This window comes from Engystomops pustulosus, chromosome 11, assembly GCF_040894005.1.
Source record: "Engystomops pustulosus chromosome 11, aEngPut4.maternal, whole genome shotgun sequence".
In the NCBI taxonomy this organism is placed as follows: Eukaryota; Metazoa; Chordata; class Amphibia; order Anura; family Leptodactylidae; genus Engystomops; species Engystomops pustulosus.
In genome coordinates this window covers 8564730-8582110 of record NC_092421.1, presented here as the reverse complement: position 1 = coordinate 8582110, position 17381 = coordinate 8564730, and the positions used below count along the sequence as shown (strand labels likewise).

Below are 17381 nucleotides of genomic sequence, written 5' to 3'. Positions count from 1 at the left end.
ATGTACAGAGAAGAAAGGAGAAACCTCCAGCCTCTAGATGTACAAAGAAGAATGGGGGAACCTCCAGCCTCTAGATGTACAAAGAAGAATGGAGAAACCTCCAGCCTCTAGATGTACAGAGAAGAATGGAGGAACCTCCAGCCTCTAGATGTACAGAGAAGAATGGAGGAACCTCCAGCCTCTAGATGTACAGAGAAGAAGGGGGGAACCTCCAGCCTCTAGATGTACAGAAAAGAATTGGGGAACCTCCAGCCTCTAGATGTACAGAGAAGAATGGGGGAACCTCCAGCCTCTAGATGTACAAAGAAGAATGGAGGAACCTCCAGCCTCTAGATGTACAGAGAAGAATGGAGGAACCTCCAGCCTCTAGATGTACAAAGAACAATGGAGGAACCTCCAGCCTCTAGATGTACAAAGAAGAATGGAGAAACCTCCAGCCTCTAGATGTACAGAGAAGAATGGGGGAACCTCCAGCCTCTAGATGTACAAAGAAGAATGGGGGAACCACCAGCCTCTAGATGTACAAAGAAGAATGGAGGAACCTCCAGCCTCTAGATGTACAGAGAAGAATGGAGGAACCTCCAGCCTCTAGATGTACAAAGAAGAATGGGGGAACCTCCAGCCTCTAGATGTACAGAGAAGAATGGGAGGAACCTTCAGCCTCTAGATGTACAGAGAAGAATGGGGGAACCTCCAGCCTCTAGATGTACAAAGAAGAATGGGGGAACCTCCAACCTCTAGATGTACAGAGAAGAATGGAGAAACCTCCAGCCTCTAGATGTACAGAGAAGAATGGGGGACCTCCAGCCTCTAGATGTACAGAGAAGAATGGGGGAACCTCCAGCCTCTAGATGTACAGAGAAGAATGGGGGAACCTCCAGCCTCTAGATGTACAGAGAAGAATGGGGGGAACCTCCAGCCTCTAGATGTACAGAGAAGAATGGGGGAACCTCCAGCCTCTAGATGTACAGAGAAGAATGGGGGGAACCTCCAGCCTCTAGATGTACAGAGAAGAATGGGGGAACCTCCAGCCTCTAGATGTACAAAGAAGAATGGGGGAACCTCCAGCCTCTAGATGTACAAAGAACAACGGGGCAGATTTACTTACCCGGTCCAGTCGTGATCCTGCGGTGCGCTGATTCGAGTCTGCCGGGATTCACTAAGGTCGTGCGCCTGATATCCTGCAGGTGTCGCTTCCCCGCTCAGGTCCCCGGAGTTCACCTTCTTGGTCCCAGTGCTGACAAATTCTTGCGATTCAAATCCGTCAGGTTGTCCGACGGCCACGCTCCCCAATTTCTGTCGCGTGCAAGCTGTTCGGAACCTTAGTAAATGAGCCCCAATGGGAGAACCGGCTGCCTTTAGATGCACAAAGAAGAAGTGGGAAATCGTGCAGCCTCTGTATGTGTAAAAAATAATTGGGGAAAACTTCAGTTCTTTACTCATTTTCCTCCTGGAACTCGTTCTCTTAGTAATTTTTCTTTAACCCCTTATCACCGACGCTTGTTTTCAGCTCAATGACCAGACTCGATTTTTCGAATCTGACATGTGTCACAATAATTGGTTATAACTCTGGGATCCTTTAACATATCCGGGTGATTTTGAGATGGTTTTCTCGAGACAGATTGGATCACATTTACTAAGGGTCCGCACACCGCATTTCCATCGGGTTTCTCGACTATTTCTGATTTGCGCTGCATTTAACAGGGGTTTTTGGCGCACACAATCGGATTTTGGTGCAATCGCGCCGGCTTTCATGGGACACAAATCGGGGGCGCGGCTGTTGGACAACCCGACTGATTCGGACTGAGTGCAAGATTTAAAATTCAAATTGTATTGCAAGACAATGCACTTACATGCACTGGGAAAATCGGAAATAGACGGGAAACCCGGGGGAAATGCGGTCCGCGGACCCTTAGTAAATGTGCCCCCTTGTGCTTCATGTTAGTTATAAAAGTTAACTGATAAGTTTTGCGTTTCATTCTGAAAAAAAAATTAAAATTTGGCAAAATTTCTTAGAAATTCAGCATTTTCAAAGTTTGCAATGTTCTGCTTTCCAGACAGGAAGTTAAACCATCCCAAAAGCTTATTAAGTAACATTTCCGGAATGTCTGCTTTATGTTGGGATGATATTCTATGCATCCTCTCATTTTTCTAGGATGTTATGAGGCGCAGAACTTTCAAATTTTCATAAAAATCGCCAAAACTCACATTTGGAGGGACAACTTAGCTTTCAAGCTAAATAATAGTAAAACCCCATAATTTACCCCACTATAGAAACTTCACCCTCAACGTATGTAAAATAGCTTCTATTAACCCCTTAACGACCTGGCCCTATTTAGTTTGTTCATTTCCATTTTTCATGCATTTTTCCATGTACGGAACCGTTAGACGGCTTGTTTTCTGCGTAACAAATTGCACTTCATAGTGATGTCTACTTCAAATGACATGTCTGCTTTATTGTTTGGGTCGGTACGATCACAAGGATTACACATTTGTATAGGTTTTATAATGTTTTCATACATTTACAAAAATTAGACGCAGCGATACCTAATGGGGCACATTTACTTCCTGTCGTGAACCCTGTTGCTCGACGATCATGGCCTCTGGCACGATTCACTAAGATCATGCGCCCAATATCCTGCATGTGTCGCTTCCCCGCTCAGGTCCCCGGAGTTCACCTTCTTCTTCCAGGTGCATGTAAGTGCATTGTCCGTGTATAATGCGCTGTGCGGGGAGTCACTAAGATCGTGCGCCCGATATCCTGCATGTGTCGCTTCCCCACTCAGGTCCCCGGAGTTCACCTTCTTCTTCCTGGTGCATGTAAGTGCATTGTCCGTGTATAATGCGCTGTGCGGGGAGTCACTAAGATCCTGCGCCCGATATCCTGCATGTGTCGCTTCCCCACTCAGGTCCCCGGAGTTCACCTTCTTCTTCCTGGTGCATGTAAGTGCATTGTCCGTGTATAATGTGCTGTGTGGGGAGTCACTAAGATCATGCACCCGATATCCTGCATGTGTCGCTTCCCCGCTCAGGTCCCCGGAGTTCACCTTCTTCTTCTTCCTGGTGCATGTAAGTGCATTGTCCGTGTATAATGCGCTGTGCAGGGAGTCACTAAGATCCTGCACCCGATATCCTGCATGTGTCGCTTCCCCGCTCAGGTCCTTGGAGTTCACCTTCTTCTTCCTGGTGCATGTAAGTGCATTGTCCGTGTATAATGCACTGTGCGGGGAGTCACTAAGATCGTCCCCCCGATATCCTGCATGTGTCGCTTCCCCGCTCAGGTCCCCGGAGTTCACCTTCTTCTTCCTGGTGCATGTAAGTGCATTGTCCATGTATAATGTGCTGTGCGGGGAGTCACTAAGATCCTGCACCCGATATCCTGCATGTGTCACTTCCCCGCTCAGGTCCCTGGAGTTCACCTTCTTCTTCCTGGTGCATGTAAGTGCATTGTCCGTGTATAATGCGCTGTGCGGGGAGTCACTAAGATCCTGCACCCGATATCCTGCAAGTGTCACTTCCCCGCTCAGGTCCCCGGAGTTCACCTTCTTCTTCCTGGTGCATGTAAGTGCATTGTCCGTGTATAATGCACTGTGCGGGGAGTCACTAAGATCGTGCACCCGATATCCTGCATGTGTCACTTCCCCGCTCAGGTCCCGGAGTTCACCTTCTTCCTGGTGCATGTAAGTGCATTGTATGCGATACAATTTAAATGTTAAATCCTGCGCTCAGCCGCAAAAAAGCCACCGCGATTCGTGCACCACAACACCCTTTTAAATGCGGCGCAAATCGGTAATCGTAGAAACATCCGACTTTTGTGCAGTCCACGGACCCAATGGGGCAAATTTACTTACCCGGCCCATTCGCGATCCAGCGGCGCGTTCTCTGCTCTGGATTCGGGTCCGGCCGGGATTTAAGAAGGTAGTTCCTCCGCCGTCCACCAGGTGGAACTGCTGCGCTGAAAGTCATCTCATCGCGCCGGAATGCACCACCTCGGACCAGGTGAAGGTAAGCGCTCCCCAAGCGACATTTTTTCGGTTTTTAAATGCGGCGGTTTTTCCGAATACGTCGGGTTTTCGTTCGGCCACGCCCCCCCGATTTCCGTCGCGCGCATGCCGGCGCCGATGCGCCACAATCCGATCGCGTGCGCCACAATCCCGGGGCAATTCAGGTACAATCGGCGCAAATCGGAAATATTCGGGTAACACGTCGGGAAAACGCGAATCGGGCCCTTAGTAAATGACCCCCAATGTGTTTATGATTTTTACTGTATATCTATAATTATATCGCTTTTTTTTTTTTACTATTGTTCAGACTCCCTAAGGTGATTGATCCTATACTATACTATACTAAAGTATGGCAGTGTATGGAGATTTTCCTCCTCATTCATTACAATGTGCTAGCACATTATAATGAAAGGGTTAAAACGAGACAGGCTTGGGTCTTCGAGGAGTGACGATCCTCGGCAAGATGGTGGCGTCTCTTTAAAGCCACTGGCAGAAGCCCGGCATAGCACCCCGTGAGCCCTCTTCATGCACTGGGACCCAAAGTGCGCCGTACTACTATGGCGTGCGTCATGAAGGGGCTAAGTCTTTTAACCCTTTAATTGTTTCACCTGGGTTTAAACAAAATGGAAGTGACATTTAAAAACTTTTGAAATTTTTCGGAAAATACATTCATTTAGGCCAAAAATGACAGTTTCATAATGAATAAAATGAGGAAATGCTCTGCAAAGTTTGATGCCCAAGTTCTCCTGGGATTTGTGTTGTCACATTATACAGGTTATTATTTGCCTTATTTATTTAGTTTTTCTTATCTTATCAAAACCAATATTGGAGAAAATCCCTTTTTTTTTTTCCCCAACAACTTTTCAGCGGCAGAACTTCTGTATTTTTCTGTTGTCAGATCTGGTTGAGGGCAGTTGTTCTTTTCAGTTGTATTATATTAGGGTGTGTAACTTTTTTGGATCACTTTTTAGAACATTTATTGTGAAGGTTTCTCATGTGTTTTTTTTTTTTTTACGCCGATCACCGAGTGGGTTCGATATTGTTTTATATTAATTGTACAGATTGATACGGACGCAGTGATACCAAATATGTATTTATTTTGTGTGTTTTATATACTTTATTTGGATTGTACGTGTAATTGGGCTGATTAGGGGACTTTTTATATTATTTATTTAATTATCATAAAATTATTTTTACGTTTGTTTTTTTTTTTTGTTTGTTTGTTTCTTACATTTTTGTACAATTTTCCAGACTTGGGCTTGAACAAGAGTTCATCTACTCGCTTGTTCAAGCCCATACACTGCAATACAAGTGTAAGTAACCGAGCTGACGTTGAGGCTGATGCTGCGCATGCTCAGTTACATACAGAAGAGAAGCCGGCAGTCCTGGGGCACACGCCAGACCCCGGAGCTGCCAGAGGAAGGATCCCCTTTTAGGCACAAGAGGGGGGTCACGGACGATGGGGGACACTTACACTCGCGGTCATGCTTGACTGTGGTGTATAAGGTGTTAAACACCCGGGATCAGAGTTTTTCCAGAGTGTTAGGGCCCAGTCTGGGATGTGATGTCCCAGTCCGACACTGGTACCAGAGAGACCCGATGTCCTGTAATCTTCTTCTGATGCGCCGCCGTAGAAAGGCTTTGTGTCAGAAGTACCCTTTATGACCGACGTAGAATGGGGCAGTCATTAAGGGGTTAAATCAACAGGTAACATAATCTGCTGCACCATTTCTACATGTTACATTGTTGTCTGACAATGGAACTGAAGAGGACAATAGAATACGGAGTCAAGCGTGACTAGAAATCCTATCTGCACTAGAAACTTTGTGCTTGTGGCTTCTGTTCCTTCCTCCCCGTCCTTGTAGATGTGAGTGGTTGTGTGCAGCGCTCCCTCCACCCTCACTCCCTCCCGCGCTGTCACAGCCTCCTCAGCTCGCTGGGTCCTCTAGTCATTCCAGAGACAAGGATGCGAAGAGACGACAAGATCCCCCTGCGAGGTAAGGGGGAAGCTCCGGAGGACACACTCGGATAGTACTGGATCTAAGATGGGGACATTGCTACACTTTATATTAGATGTTGTACAATGTCTTCTCCAAAGAAGGCAAAACTTTATTGAGGATGGGCAACTGGTGCATGAGACCAATGGTGGGGACCCGAGGAGTGGGAGAGGGGGCTGTCAGCCAGGGGGTGTAGTATCCCAGGTACCCAAATATTTTATAGAGGGGATTCAGATTATTACGAGACAGGAGAGAGTTGGGACGTTATTTCCTAATGTGTAGAGTCTGGGAGCGGACAAATTACTGGAAGTTATAATGTTATTACAATATTATTATATTATATTATATTATTATAAAACACCCTGAGAGGATCCCGAGTCTTGTGTGTCTGTGTCCATACTATATTTATAGCGAGTCATGAACAATGCGTGTCCTGGTCACATCCTCATCGTCTTATCATGTCACCCATTCATACATTTTACCCCTGCTTAACTATTTAGTTGTCTTTAATATTGATAGTCAGAACCCAAATGGACCTTAATAAAATCAATGGGTGCGTATAGGGGGAGAACTGCCGGCCATTAGTCTTATATGTACACTTGTACATATGTTATATGTTCTATATAGAGGGGCACATTTACTTACCTGTCCATGGCGCGATCCCCGATCCGGACTGTCCGACCGGAATACTCTGTGCCGCGATTCACTAAGATCGTGCGTCCGATATTCTGCATGTGTCGCTTCCCACGGTCAGGTCCCTGGAGTTCACCTTCTTCTTCCTGGAGCATGTAAGTGCATTGTCCGTGTATAATGCGCTGTGCGGGGAGTCACTAAGATCGTGTGTCTGATATCCTGCATGTGGCGCTTCCCCGCTCAGGTCCCCGGAGTTCACCTTCTTCTTCCTCGTGCATGTAAGTGCATTGTCCGTGTATAATGTGCTGTGCGGGGAGTCACTAAGATCGTGCGCCTGATATTCTGCATGTGTCGCTTCCCCGCTCAGGTCCCCAGAGTTCACCTTCTTCTTCCTGGTGCATGTAAGTGCATTGTCCCTGTATAATGCGCTGTGCGGGGAGTCACTAAGATCGTGCGCCTGATATTCTGCATGTGTCGCTTCCCCGCTCAGGTCCCCGGAGTTCACCTTCTTCTTCCTGGGGCATGTAAGTGCATTGTCCCTGTATAATGCGCTGTGCGGGGAGTCACTAAGATCCTGCGCCCGATATCCTGCATGTGTCGCTTCCCTCTCAGGTCCCCGGAGTTCACCCTCTTCTTCCTGGTGCATGTAAGTGCATTGTCCGTGTATAATGCGCTGTGCGGGGAGTCACTAAGATCGTGCGTCCGATATCCTGCATGTGTCGCTTCCCCGCTCAGGTCCCCGGAGTTCACCTTCTTCTTCCTGGTGCATGTAAGTGACGTGACTTATCGTCCGGCTTCTCATGTGTAAATTGTAATCTGGATTATGTGGGATGCACAAACCGAAACCTTAAGGAAAGGGAACATCTAAATGGAACAACTAATCCAGAATGTATCCGAAAGGTTTGAATGTCAGAAATGATTTTATCTTAAACTATTAGCAGATTTACCAATGTTTTTAGTTGTAATTTTTGTTCTTCTGAAGATTTCTTAAGTATATTGGGTATAAAATAGTGCCGACACCTGATCATGTGTAGCCATTTGCACCATTTTCTCCTATAATATCTGTGACTTAAGACCTGAAACGCGTCAGCTGGCATCCATTTCTTTATGTATTGTGTCTGTGCTGCCCGTCTTCATTCGATGAATAAAGTGTTACTAAATTTTTAACCAGATAAAGTGAGTGCCGATCTGTCTTTCTACAAGTTTCCTGTTTAACAAGGGATACAAAGACTTCCCCTTGTGATTGTGCACCTCAATGTGAGCAGGATCATTGCCTTTTTTTGATGGCTCTGAGATCTCTGTATTCACCCCCATGACTCCACCTGTAGCTTCTCTTGGTGGCCTCTACCAGCATTGCACATCTAGAGGCTGGAATTTTTTGCCTATTTTTCATTTTAGCACAATCACATTGGTGGACAGCAATTTTCCTTTCACACCAGAGATTCTCAATGTGAATTAGGTCTGCACTGCGACTAGACATTGCACACATGAATCCGCTGTGATGTAGACCCTTCCATTGTAGCTGTAGTCGTATGTTTATGGGGTTGTCCTGCTGGATGGTGGAAGTCTCAGGTCTTCTTCGGCTTCTAGAAGGTTTTACTCCAGGAATGTCCCATATTTAGTTCCATTCTTGCTCTGAGCATCTTCCTAGTTTCGGCTGAAGCTCCCACCAACATGATGGATTCCCCCACGATGGAGATGTAGACAGGGGAATGTGCAGTGCTCCCCCCACATAATGGGTTTGGCTATATTAGTTGTGGTCTCCTCCGAGCCTCTTCTTCCACTGTACTTGTTGTGCCCTCTAAATAGGTCAGCAATACTTATGGCTTCCAGTAACTGTTTCTACTTGCCCCATAAAGGGCATATTTGTGAGGGACATGACTAATAGTAAACCTATAGACAGATTCAGTCTGCAGATTCGGTGTAAGTTGGTGGTGGGTGGCCATGTCTTAGTAGGTTAGCAGTTGAGCCAGACTTCTTCCAATTACAGATGATGGATTGAACACTGCTCCGAGTCCCCTGCAGTACTCTGTGCCACAACTTTATCTCGAATCTGTTGATTCGATGCAACCCATGGTATCAGGGCCGGATTAAGGGTGGTGGGGGCCCAAGGGCTCGAGCCCCAGGAGCGCCTCCCTTAATCCGGCCCTGCATGGTATGTACCCAAGCTCAAGGGGAAAGACAGGTTGAGGTATTGGCCCACTAGAGCACTTTTGGTGCTCCCTGGATCTGAACGAACCATAGGTCCAGAAAAAAAGTTTGTGTTAATTTACATGTTACCCTTAACCTGGTATTGATCATTGGCCAAAAAAAGCCAATCCATTGCTAGGTGGAGGAGTCAATGTTCTGTACTGAACTTCCCTTCCATGGAGGTTTTTTTGGTCATAGTCTAGATTGTATGAATACTTGCTGTGCTGATAACTTGTATTAATTGTTGCATTTATTTTCTTCTTCTTCCTTTCCTCCTGCATTTGTCTGTTTTCCCCACCCCCTCCAATCCATCATAGGCTCCCTCCTGCACCTCCTTGGTTTTTTCCTCCTCCTCCCCCTTTCACTTTCTTACCCCTTTTCACTTTCCCCTTGTCCTTCTCTTTGTACGTGTTATCCCTCTCCCCCGACCGCCAGCTGCCAATCACACAACCTATCCCGTGTGCCCTCACCTCTACCCAGACAGGCACGAAGAGTCTTCCTGCAAAATAACCAGATCTCTGCTCTTGGCCCAGGGCTGTTTTCTCCATTCACGTCTGTACTTTGGCTTTTTTCCAACCGTATTTCTGTCCTGCGTCCTGGGACATTCCAAGGTTTGGAGCATCTTGAGGAGCTAGACCTGGGCAAAAATCCCAACTTACCGCCTCTTCAAGCAGATTCCTTCAGTGGCCTCAACTCCCTGCTGTCCCTGCACTTGTATCAGTGTAATATCCAACGACTACCTGCCGAGCTGTTCCGAGGCCTCAACTCATTGCGCTACCTCTACCTTCAACACAACCGCCTGACAGGCCTGCCGGTGAGATGCATGCTTATGTCTACTGTCCTTGCGCTCTTCTACCATAATGTCTACATTATACATAGATTTTCTGGTTTCACTTCAACTTCTGATACTTTTCTCCTTGAGGAACGGCTGGATTTATCATGAAACTGCTGTTCCCCTCCCCAAATATAGAATCTGTACCAAACAAAAATGCATCATGGGTCCCTAACAAGATCATCTATAGATCATCAATATCATCTATCATCACAAAGATCGCCTATAGATCATCAATATCATCTATCATCACAAAGATCACCTATAGATCATCAATATCATCTATCACATCAAAGATCATCTATACATCATCAATATCATCTATACATCATCAAAGATCACCTATAGATCATCAATATCATCTATCACATCAAAGATCATCTATACATCATCAATATCATCTATCATCACAAAGATCACCTATAGATCATCAATATCATCTATCATCACAAAGATCACCTACAGATCATCAATATCATCTATCACATCAAAGATCTATAGATCATCAATATCATCTATCATCACAAAGATCATCTATACATTATCAATATCATCTATCATCACAAAGATCACCTACAGATCATCAATATCATCTATCATCACAAAGATCACCTATACATCATCAATATCATCTATCATCACAAAGATCACCTATAGATCATCAATATCATCTATCATCACAAAGATCTATAGATCATCAATATCATCTATCATCACAAAGATCATCTATAGATCATCAATATCATCTATCATCACAAAGATCTATAGATCATCAATATCATCTATACATCATCAACATCATCTATAGATCATCAATATCATCTATCATCACAAAGATCACCTATACATCTTCAATATCATCTATCATCACAAAGATCATCTATAGATCATCAATATCATCTATCATCACAAAGATCTATAGATCATCAATATCATCTATCATCACAAAGATCATCTATAGATCATCAATATCATCTATCATCACAAAGATCTATAGATCATCAATATCATCTATCATCACAAAGATCACCTATAGATCATCAATATCATCTATCATCACAAAGATCATCTATAGATCATCAATATCATCTATCATCACAAAGATCTATAGATCATCAATATCATCTATCATCACAAAGATCACCTATAGATCATCAATATCATCTATCATCACAAAGATCATCTATAGATCATCAATATCATCTATCATCACAAAGATCACCTACAGATCATCAATATCATCTATCACATCAAAGATCTATAGATCATCAATATCATCTATCATCACAAAGATCATCTATACATCATCAATATCATATAGAATCTGTACCAAACAAAAATGCATCATGGGTCCCTAACAAGATCATCTATAGATCATCAATATCATCAATCATCACAAAGATCACCTATAGATCATCAATATCATCAATCATCACAAAGATCATCTATAGATCATCAATATCATCTATCATCACAAAGATCATCTATAGATCATCAATATCATCAATCATCACAAAGATCACCTATAGATCATCAATATCATCAATCATCACAAAGATCATCTATACATCATCAATATCATCTATCATCACAAAGATCTATAGATCATCAATATCATCAATCATCACAAAGATCATCCATAGATCATCAATATCATCAATCATCACAAAGATCATCTATACATCATCAATATCATCTATCATCACAAAGATCTATAGATCATCAATATCATCAATCATCACAAAGATCATCCATAGATCATCAATATCATCTATCACATCACAGATCACCTATAAATGTGTAGCCTGGTCGTGTTCCAAAGCTGATATTACATTTATCTGTGATTAGAAACCAAATACAAAAGGGAGGAGCAGGAAATGCTATAAATCCAGCGGTACACAAATTATCAGCAGTGATATCCAAACTATCAATTTATGCTTCGATTTTACCAAGCATAGAAGCAAAAAGTCTTACTTTTTGAAACTGGGGTCTCTCTGTCTCTGTCTGTCTCTTTGTCTGTCTGTCGCTCTCTCTCTCTATCTATCTATATAAGTGACAGAACCAGGGAAAGTGTTGCAGTGTGTGTGTTCCCCCAGGTTTCTGTCCCAGTCTGTCGGACCTTGCTGCTGGAGTATGGGGGCGCAGTCACACGTGACAATCGGCTTTGAGGGGGGGTTTTGGTGCAGTTTTGTTAATGTAACAGGTGAAAGACATTTATTGAACAGGTTTCCCTTTCAAAATCAAACTCAACCGTTCAGCTCATGTCTTTTACCTGTTAAATTAACAAAACTGCGCCTAAACCACCTAACAACTGATTGTGTGATGCAGCTGTAACTACAACATGTGACCGCACCCAGAAGAGATGGGTTTGATCCCTACTCTACGTAGTCATTCCCGGTAATTGAGGTGATTGGGGCTCTGGGGTTTGGTTCTAGAATGCCATTGCTGTGTTTGTGAAGCGACACACGGGGCCAATGTTGGAGGGTCAAACTGAGTAGTTGCCCAGGGCCCCCAAGCTTCTAGAGGGCCCCCTGACAGGATTCATCAATCTGACTGTATCTTCAGTTTTTAGGGGCTGGGGAACAGCAGTTGCAGTCTGCAACATCTAAAAGACCTCTGGCTGACAGGATCCCGGCAAAGTTCTGCTATCATTGTGTACGGCCAGCACCTCCCTGTCCTGATGACTCCGTGGGGACATGTATCTTCATTTCTGCTTGTTTTTTCTTAGTTTTTTTTTGCGACTTTTGCTGTCGTTTCTCAAGGATACCTTTGTCTGCACCTTGTGCCTTATCTTTGTTTTCCAGACGTCACATGTAACTTTTCATTTATGTCTAATTCTTCTCCTTTTTGGGGACTTTTTGGGGACAAAGCTGCACCTGGTCCAGGGCAGGTGCAGAAGAAGTTTTTTTTTTTTCTCACGGACCCTGTTTAACATGTAAATTGTATTTAAAAATTTTGCTGAAAGTTTAGGATGTTTTTTTTATTTACATTTTTGCAATTTACAGTTTATTGAAATTATTGATTACCCTATATACTCGAGTATAAGCCTAGTTTTTCAGCACAAAAAAAAATACTGGGGAAGCTATGACCAATGCATTTCCCACCCTCGGCTTATACTCGAGTCAATAGGTTTTGGAAGCATTTTTCTGCCTACACTTTCAACAATGAAGAAGAAATGGTATCACACCAACCAAACACAGGGTAACACGTAAAATATGCAGGGTAACGGGACGTAAGTGTGCCCCATAGTGTCTTATAGAGCAATAATAATAACTGTCTGATCGCCTAAATTTGCGCCTAAAAATGACGGCAAAATACACATAAACGTGAAGGAAACTGTGTAAACGGTAGGCCACGCCCACTTGCGCCATAGTCGGGATAGTCGGAAACTCTCTGGCGCAAACTCATTATAAATGATCTGCAACAATTCAGCAGATACGATAATACATGTCCCCCATAGTGTCTTATAGAGCAGTGATAATAACTGTGTCTGATCCCCATAGTGTCTTATAGAGCAGTGATAATAACTGTGTCTGATCCCCATAGTGTCTTATAGAGCAGTGATAATAACTGTGTCTGATCCCCATAGTGTCTTATAGAGCAGTGATAATAACTGTGTCTGATCCCCATAGTGTCTTATAGAGCAGTGATAATAACTGTGTCTGATCCCCGTAGTGTCTTATAGAGCAGTGATAATAACTGTGTCTGATCCCCATAGTGTCTTATAGAGCAGTGATAATAACTGTGTCTGATCCCCGTAGTGTCTTATAGAGCAGTGATAATAACTGACTGATCCCCATAGTGTCTTATAGAGCAGTGATAATAACTGTGTCTGATCCCCATAGTGTCTTATAGAGCAGTGATAATAACTGACTGATCCCCATAGTGTCTTATAGAGCAGTGATAATAACTGTGTCTGATCCCCGTAGTGTCTTATAGAGCAGTGATAATAACTGTGTCTGATCCCCGTAGTGTCTTATAGAGCAGTGATAATACCTGTGTCTGATCCCCGTAGTGTCTTATAGAGCAGTGATAATAACTGTCTGATCCCCATAGTGTCTTATAGAGCAGTGATAATAACTGTGTCTGATCCCCATAGTGTCTTATAGAGCAGTGATAATAACTGTGTCTGATCCCCGTAGTGTCTTATAGAGCAGTGATAATAACTGTCTGATCCCCGTAGTGTCTTATAGAGCAGTGATAATAACTGTGTCTGATCCCCGTAGTGTCTTATAGAGCAGTGATAATAACTGTGTCTGATCCCCATAGTGTCTTATAGAGCAGTGATAATAACTGTGTCTGATCCCCATAGTGTCTTATAGAGCAGTGATAATAACTGTGTCTGATCCCCGTAGTGTCTTATAGAGCAGTGATAATAACTGTGTCTGATCCCCGTAGTGTCTTATAGAGCAGTGATAATAACTGTGTCTGATCCCCGTAGTGTCTTATAGAGCAGTGATAATAACTGACTGATCCCCGTAGTGTCTTATAGAGCAGTGATAATAACTGTCTGATCCCCGTAGTGTCTTATAGAGCAGTGATAATAACTGTCTGATCCCCATAGTGTCTTATAGAGCAGTGATAATAACTGACTGATCCCCGTAGTGTCTTATAGAGCAGTGATAATAACTGTGTCTGATCCCCATAGTGTCTTATAGAGCAGTGATAATAACTGTGTCTGATCCCCATAGTGTCTTATAGAGCAGTGATAACTGTGTCTGATCCCCATAGTGTCTTATAGAGCAGTGATAATACCAGTGTCTGATCCCCATAGTGTCTTATAGAGCAGTGATAATAACTGTGTCTGATCCCCATAGTGTCTTATAGAGCAGTGATAATAACTGTGTCTGATCCCCGTAGTGTCTTATAGAGCAGTGATAATAACTGTGTCTGATCCCCATAGTGTCTTATAGAGCAGTGATAATAACTGTCTGATCCCCATAGTGTCTTATAGAGCAGTGATAATAACTGTGTCTGATCCCCGTAGTGTCTTATAGAGCAGTGATAATAACTGTCTGATCCCCGTAGTGTCTTATAGAGCAGTGATAATAACTGTGTCTGATCCCCGTAGTGTCTTATAGAGCAGTGATAATAACTGTGTCTGATCCCCATAGTGTCTTATAGAGCAGTGATAATAACTGTGTCTGATCCCCGTAGTGTCTTATAGAGCAGTGATAATAACTGTGTCTGATCCCCATAGTGTCTTATAGAGCAGTGATAATAACTGTGTCTGATCCCCCTAGTGTCTTATAGAGCAGTGATAATAACTGTGTCTGATCCCCGTAGTGTCTTATAGAGCAGTGATAATAACTGTGACTGATCCCCGTAGTGTCTTATAGAGCAGTGATAATAACTGTCTAATCCCCATAGCGTCTTATAGAGCAGTGATAATAACTGTCTGATCCCCATAGCGTCTTATAGAGCAGTGATAATACCAGTGTCTGATCCCCATAGTGTCTTATAGAGCAGTGATAATAACTGTGTCTGATCCCCATAGTGTCTTATAGAGCAGTGATAATAACTGTGTCTCATCCCCATAGTGTCTTATAGAGCAGTGATAATAACTGTCTGATCCCCATAGTGTCTTATAGAGCAGTGATAATAACTGTCTGATCCCCGTAGTGTCTTATAGAGCAGTGATAATAAATGACTGATCCCCGTAGTGTCTTATAGAGCAGTGATAATAACTGACTGATCCCCATAGTGTCTTATAGAGCAGTGATAATAACTGTCTGATCCCCGTGGCGTCTTATAGAGCAGTGATAATAACTGTGTCTGATCTCCATAGCGTCTTATAGAGCAGTGATAATAACTGTCTGATCCCCATAGCGTCTTATAGAGCAGTGATAATAACTGACTGATCCCTGTAGTGTCTTATAGAGCAGTGATAATAACTGTGTCTGATCCCCATAGAGTCTTATAGAGCAGTGATAATAACTGTGTCTGATCCCCATAGTGTCTTATAGAGCAGTGATAATAACTGTGTCTGATCCCCGTAGTGTCTTATAGAGCAGTGATAATAACTGTCTGATCCCCATGGCGTCTTATAGAGCAGTGATAATACCTGTGTCTGATCCCCATAGTGTCTTATAGAGCAGTGATAATAACTGTCTGATCCCCATAGTGTCTTATAGAGCAGTGATAATAACTGTCTGATCCCCGTAGTGTCTTATAGAGCAGTGATAATAACTGACTGATCCCCGTAGTGTCTTATAGAGCAGTGATAATAACTGTCTGATCCCCGTGGCGTCTTATAGAGCACTGATAATAACTGTGTCTGATCCCCATAGCGTCTTATAGAGCAGTGATAATAACTGTCTGATCCCCATAGTGTCTTATAGAGCAGTGATAATAACTGACTGATCCCTGTAGTGTCTTATAGAGCAGTGATAATAACTGCCTGATCCCCGTAGTGTCTTATAGAGCAGTGATAATAACTGTCTGATCCCCGTGGCGTCTTATAGAGCAGTGATAATAACTGTCTGATCCCCGTAGTGTCTTATAGAGCAGTGATAATAACTGTCTGATCCCCATAGTGTCTTATAGAGCAGTGATAATAACTGTCTGATCCCCGTAGTGTCTTATAGAGCAGTGATAATAACTGTCTGATCCCCATAGAGTCTTATAGAGCAGTGATAATAACTGTGTCTGATCCCCATAGTGTCTTATAGAGCAGTGATAATAACTGTCTGATCCCTGTAGCGTCTTATAGAGCAGTGATAATAACTGACTGATCCCTGTAGCGTCTTATAGAGCAGTGATAATAACTGTCTGATCCCCATAGAGTCTTATAGAGCAGTGATAATAACTGTGTCTGATCCCCGTAGTGTCTTATAGAGCAGTGATAATAACTGACTGATCCCCGTAGTGTCTTATAGAGCAGTGATAATAACTGTCTGATCCCCGTGGCGTCTTATAGAGCAGTGATAATAACTGTGTCTGATCCCCATAGCGTCTTATAGAGCAGTGATAATAACTGTCTGATCCCCATAGTGTCTTATAGAGCAGTGATAATAACTGACTGATCCCTGTAGTGTCTTATAGAGCAGTGATAATAACTGACTGATCCCCGTAGTGTCTTATAGAGCAGTGATAATAACTGACTGATCCCCGTAGTGTCTTATAGAGCAGAGATAATAACTGTGTCTGATCCCCGTAGTGTCTTATAGAGCAGTGATAATAACTGTCTGATCCCCGTAGTGTCTTATAGAGCAGTGATAATAACTGTCTGATCCCCATAGTGTCTTATAGAGCAGTGATAATAACTGTCTGATCCCCGTAGAGTCTTATAGAGCAGTGATAATAACTGTGTCTGATCCCCATAGTGTCTTATAGAGCAGTGATAATAACTGTCTGATCCCCATAGTGTCTTATAGAGCAGTGATAATAACTGTCTGATCCCCGTAGAGTCTTATAGAGCAGTGATAATAACTGTCTGATCCCCATAGAGTCTTATAGAGCAGTGATAATAACTGTGTCTGATCCCCATAGTGTCTTATAGAGCAGTGATAATAACTGTCTGATCCCTGTAGCGTCTTATAGAGCAGTGATAATAACTGACTGATCCCTGTAGCGTCTTATAGAGCAGTGATAATAACTGTCTGATCCCCATAGAGTCTTATAGAGCAGTGATAATAACTGACTGATCCCCGTTGTGTCTTATAGAGCAGTGATAATAACTGTCTGATCCCTGTAGTGTCTTATAGAGCAGTGATAATAACTGTC

General features: G+C 43.2%; 2 protein-coding genes across 5 annotated transcripts in view; one reads left to right on the top strand and one right to left on the bottom strand.

Moving 5' to 3' along the window:
- Nucleotides 1–17381, bottom strand: part of LOC140106026 (uncharacterized) — a 582332-nt gene that overhangs the window by 115317 nt on the left and 449634 nt on the right. The window lies entirely within an intron of this gene.
- The window catches only part of LOC140106124 (reticulon-4 receptor-like 2), a 40024-nt gene continuing 28535 nt past the window's right edge, over nucleotides 5893–17381 (top strand). Inside the window, exons 1-2 of the mRNA XM_072130375.1 lie at nucleotides 5893–6001; nucleotides 9142–9638. Of these exons, the coding sequence (XP_071986476.1) occupies nucleotides 5971–6001; nucleotides 9142–9638 (528 nt within the window). The 5' untranslated portion in view covers nucleotides 5893–5970. The remainder of the gene's footprint in view (nucleotides 6002–9141; nucleotides 9639–17381) is intronic.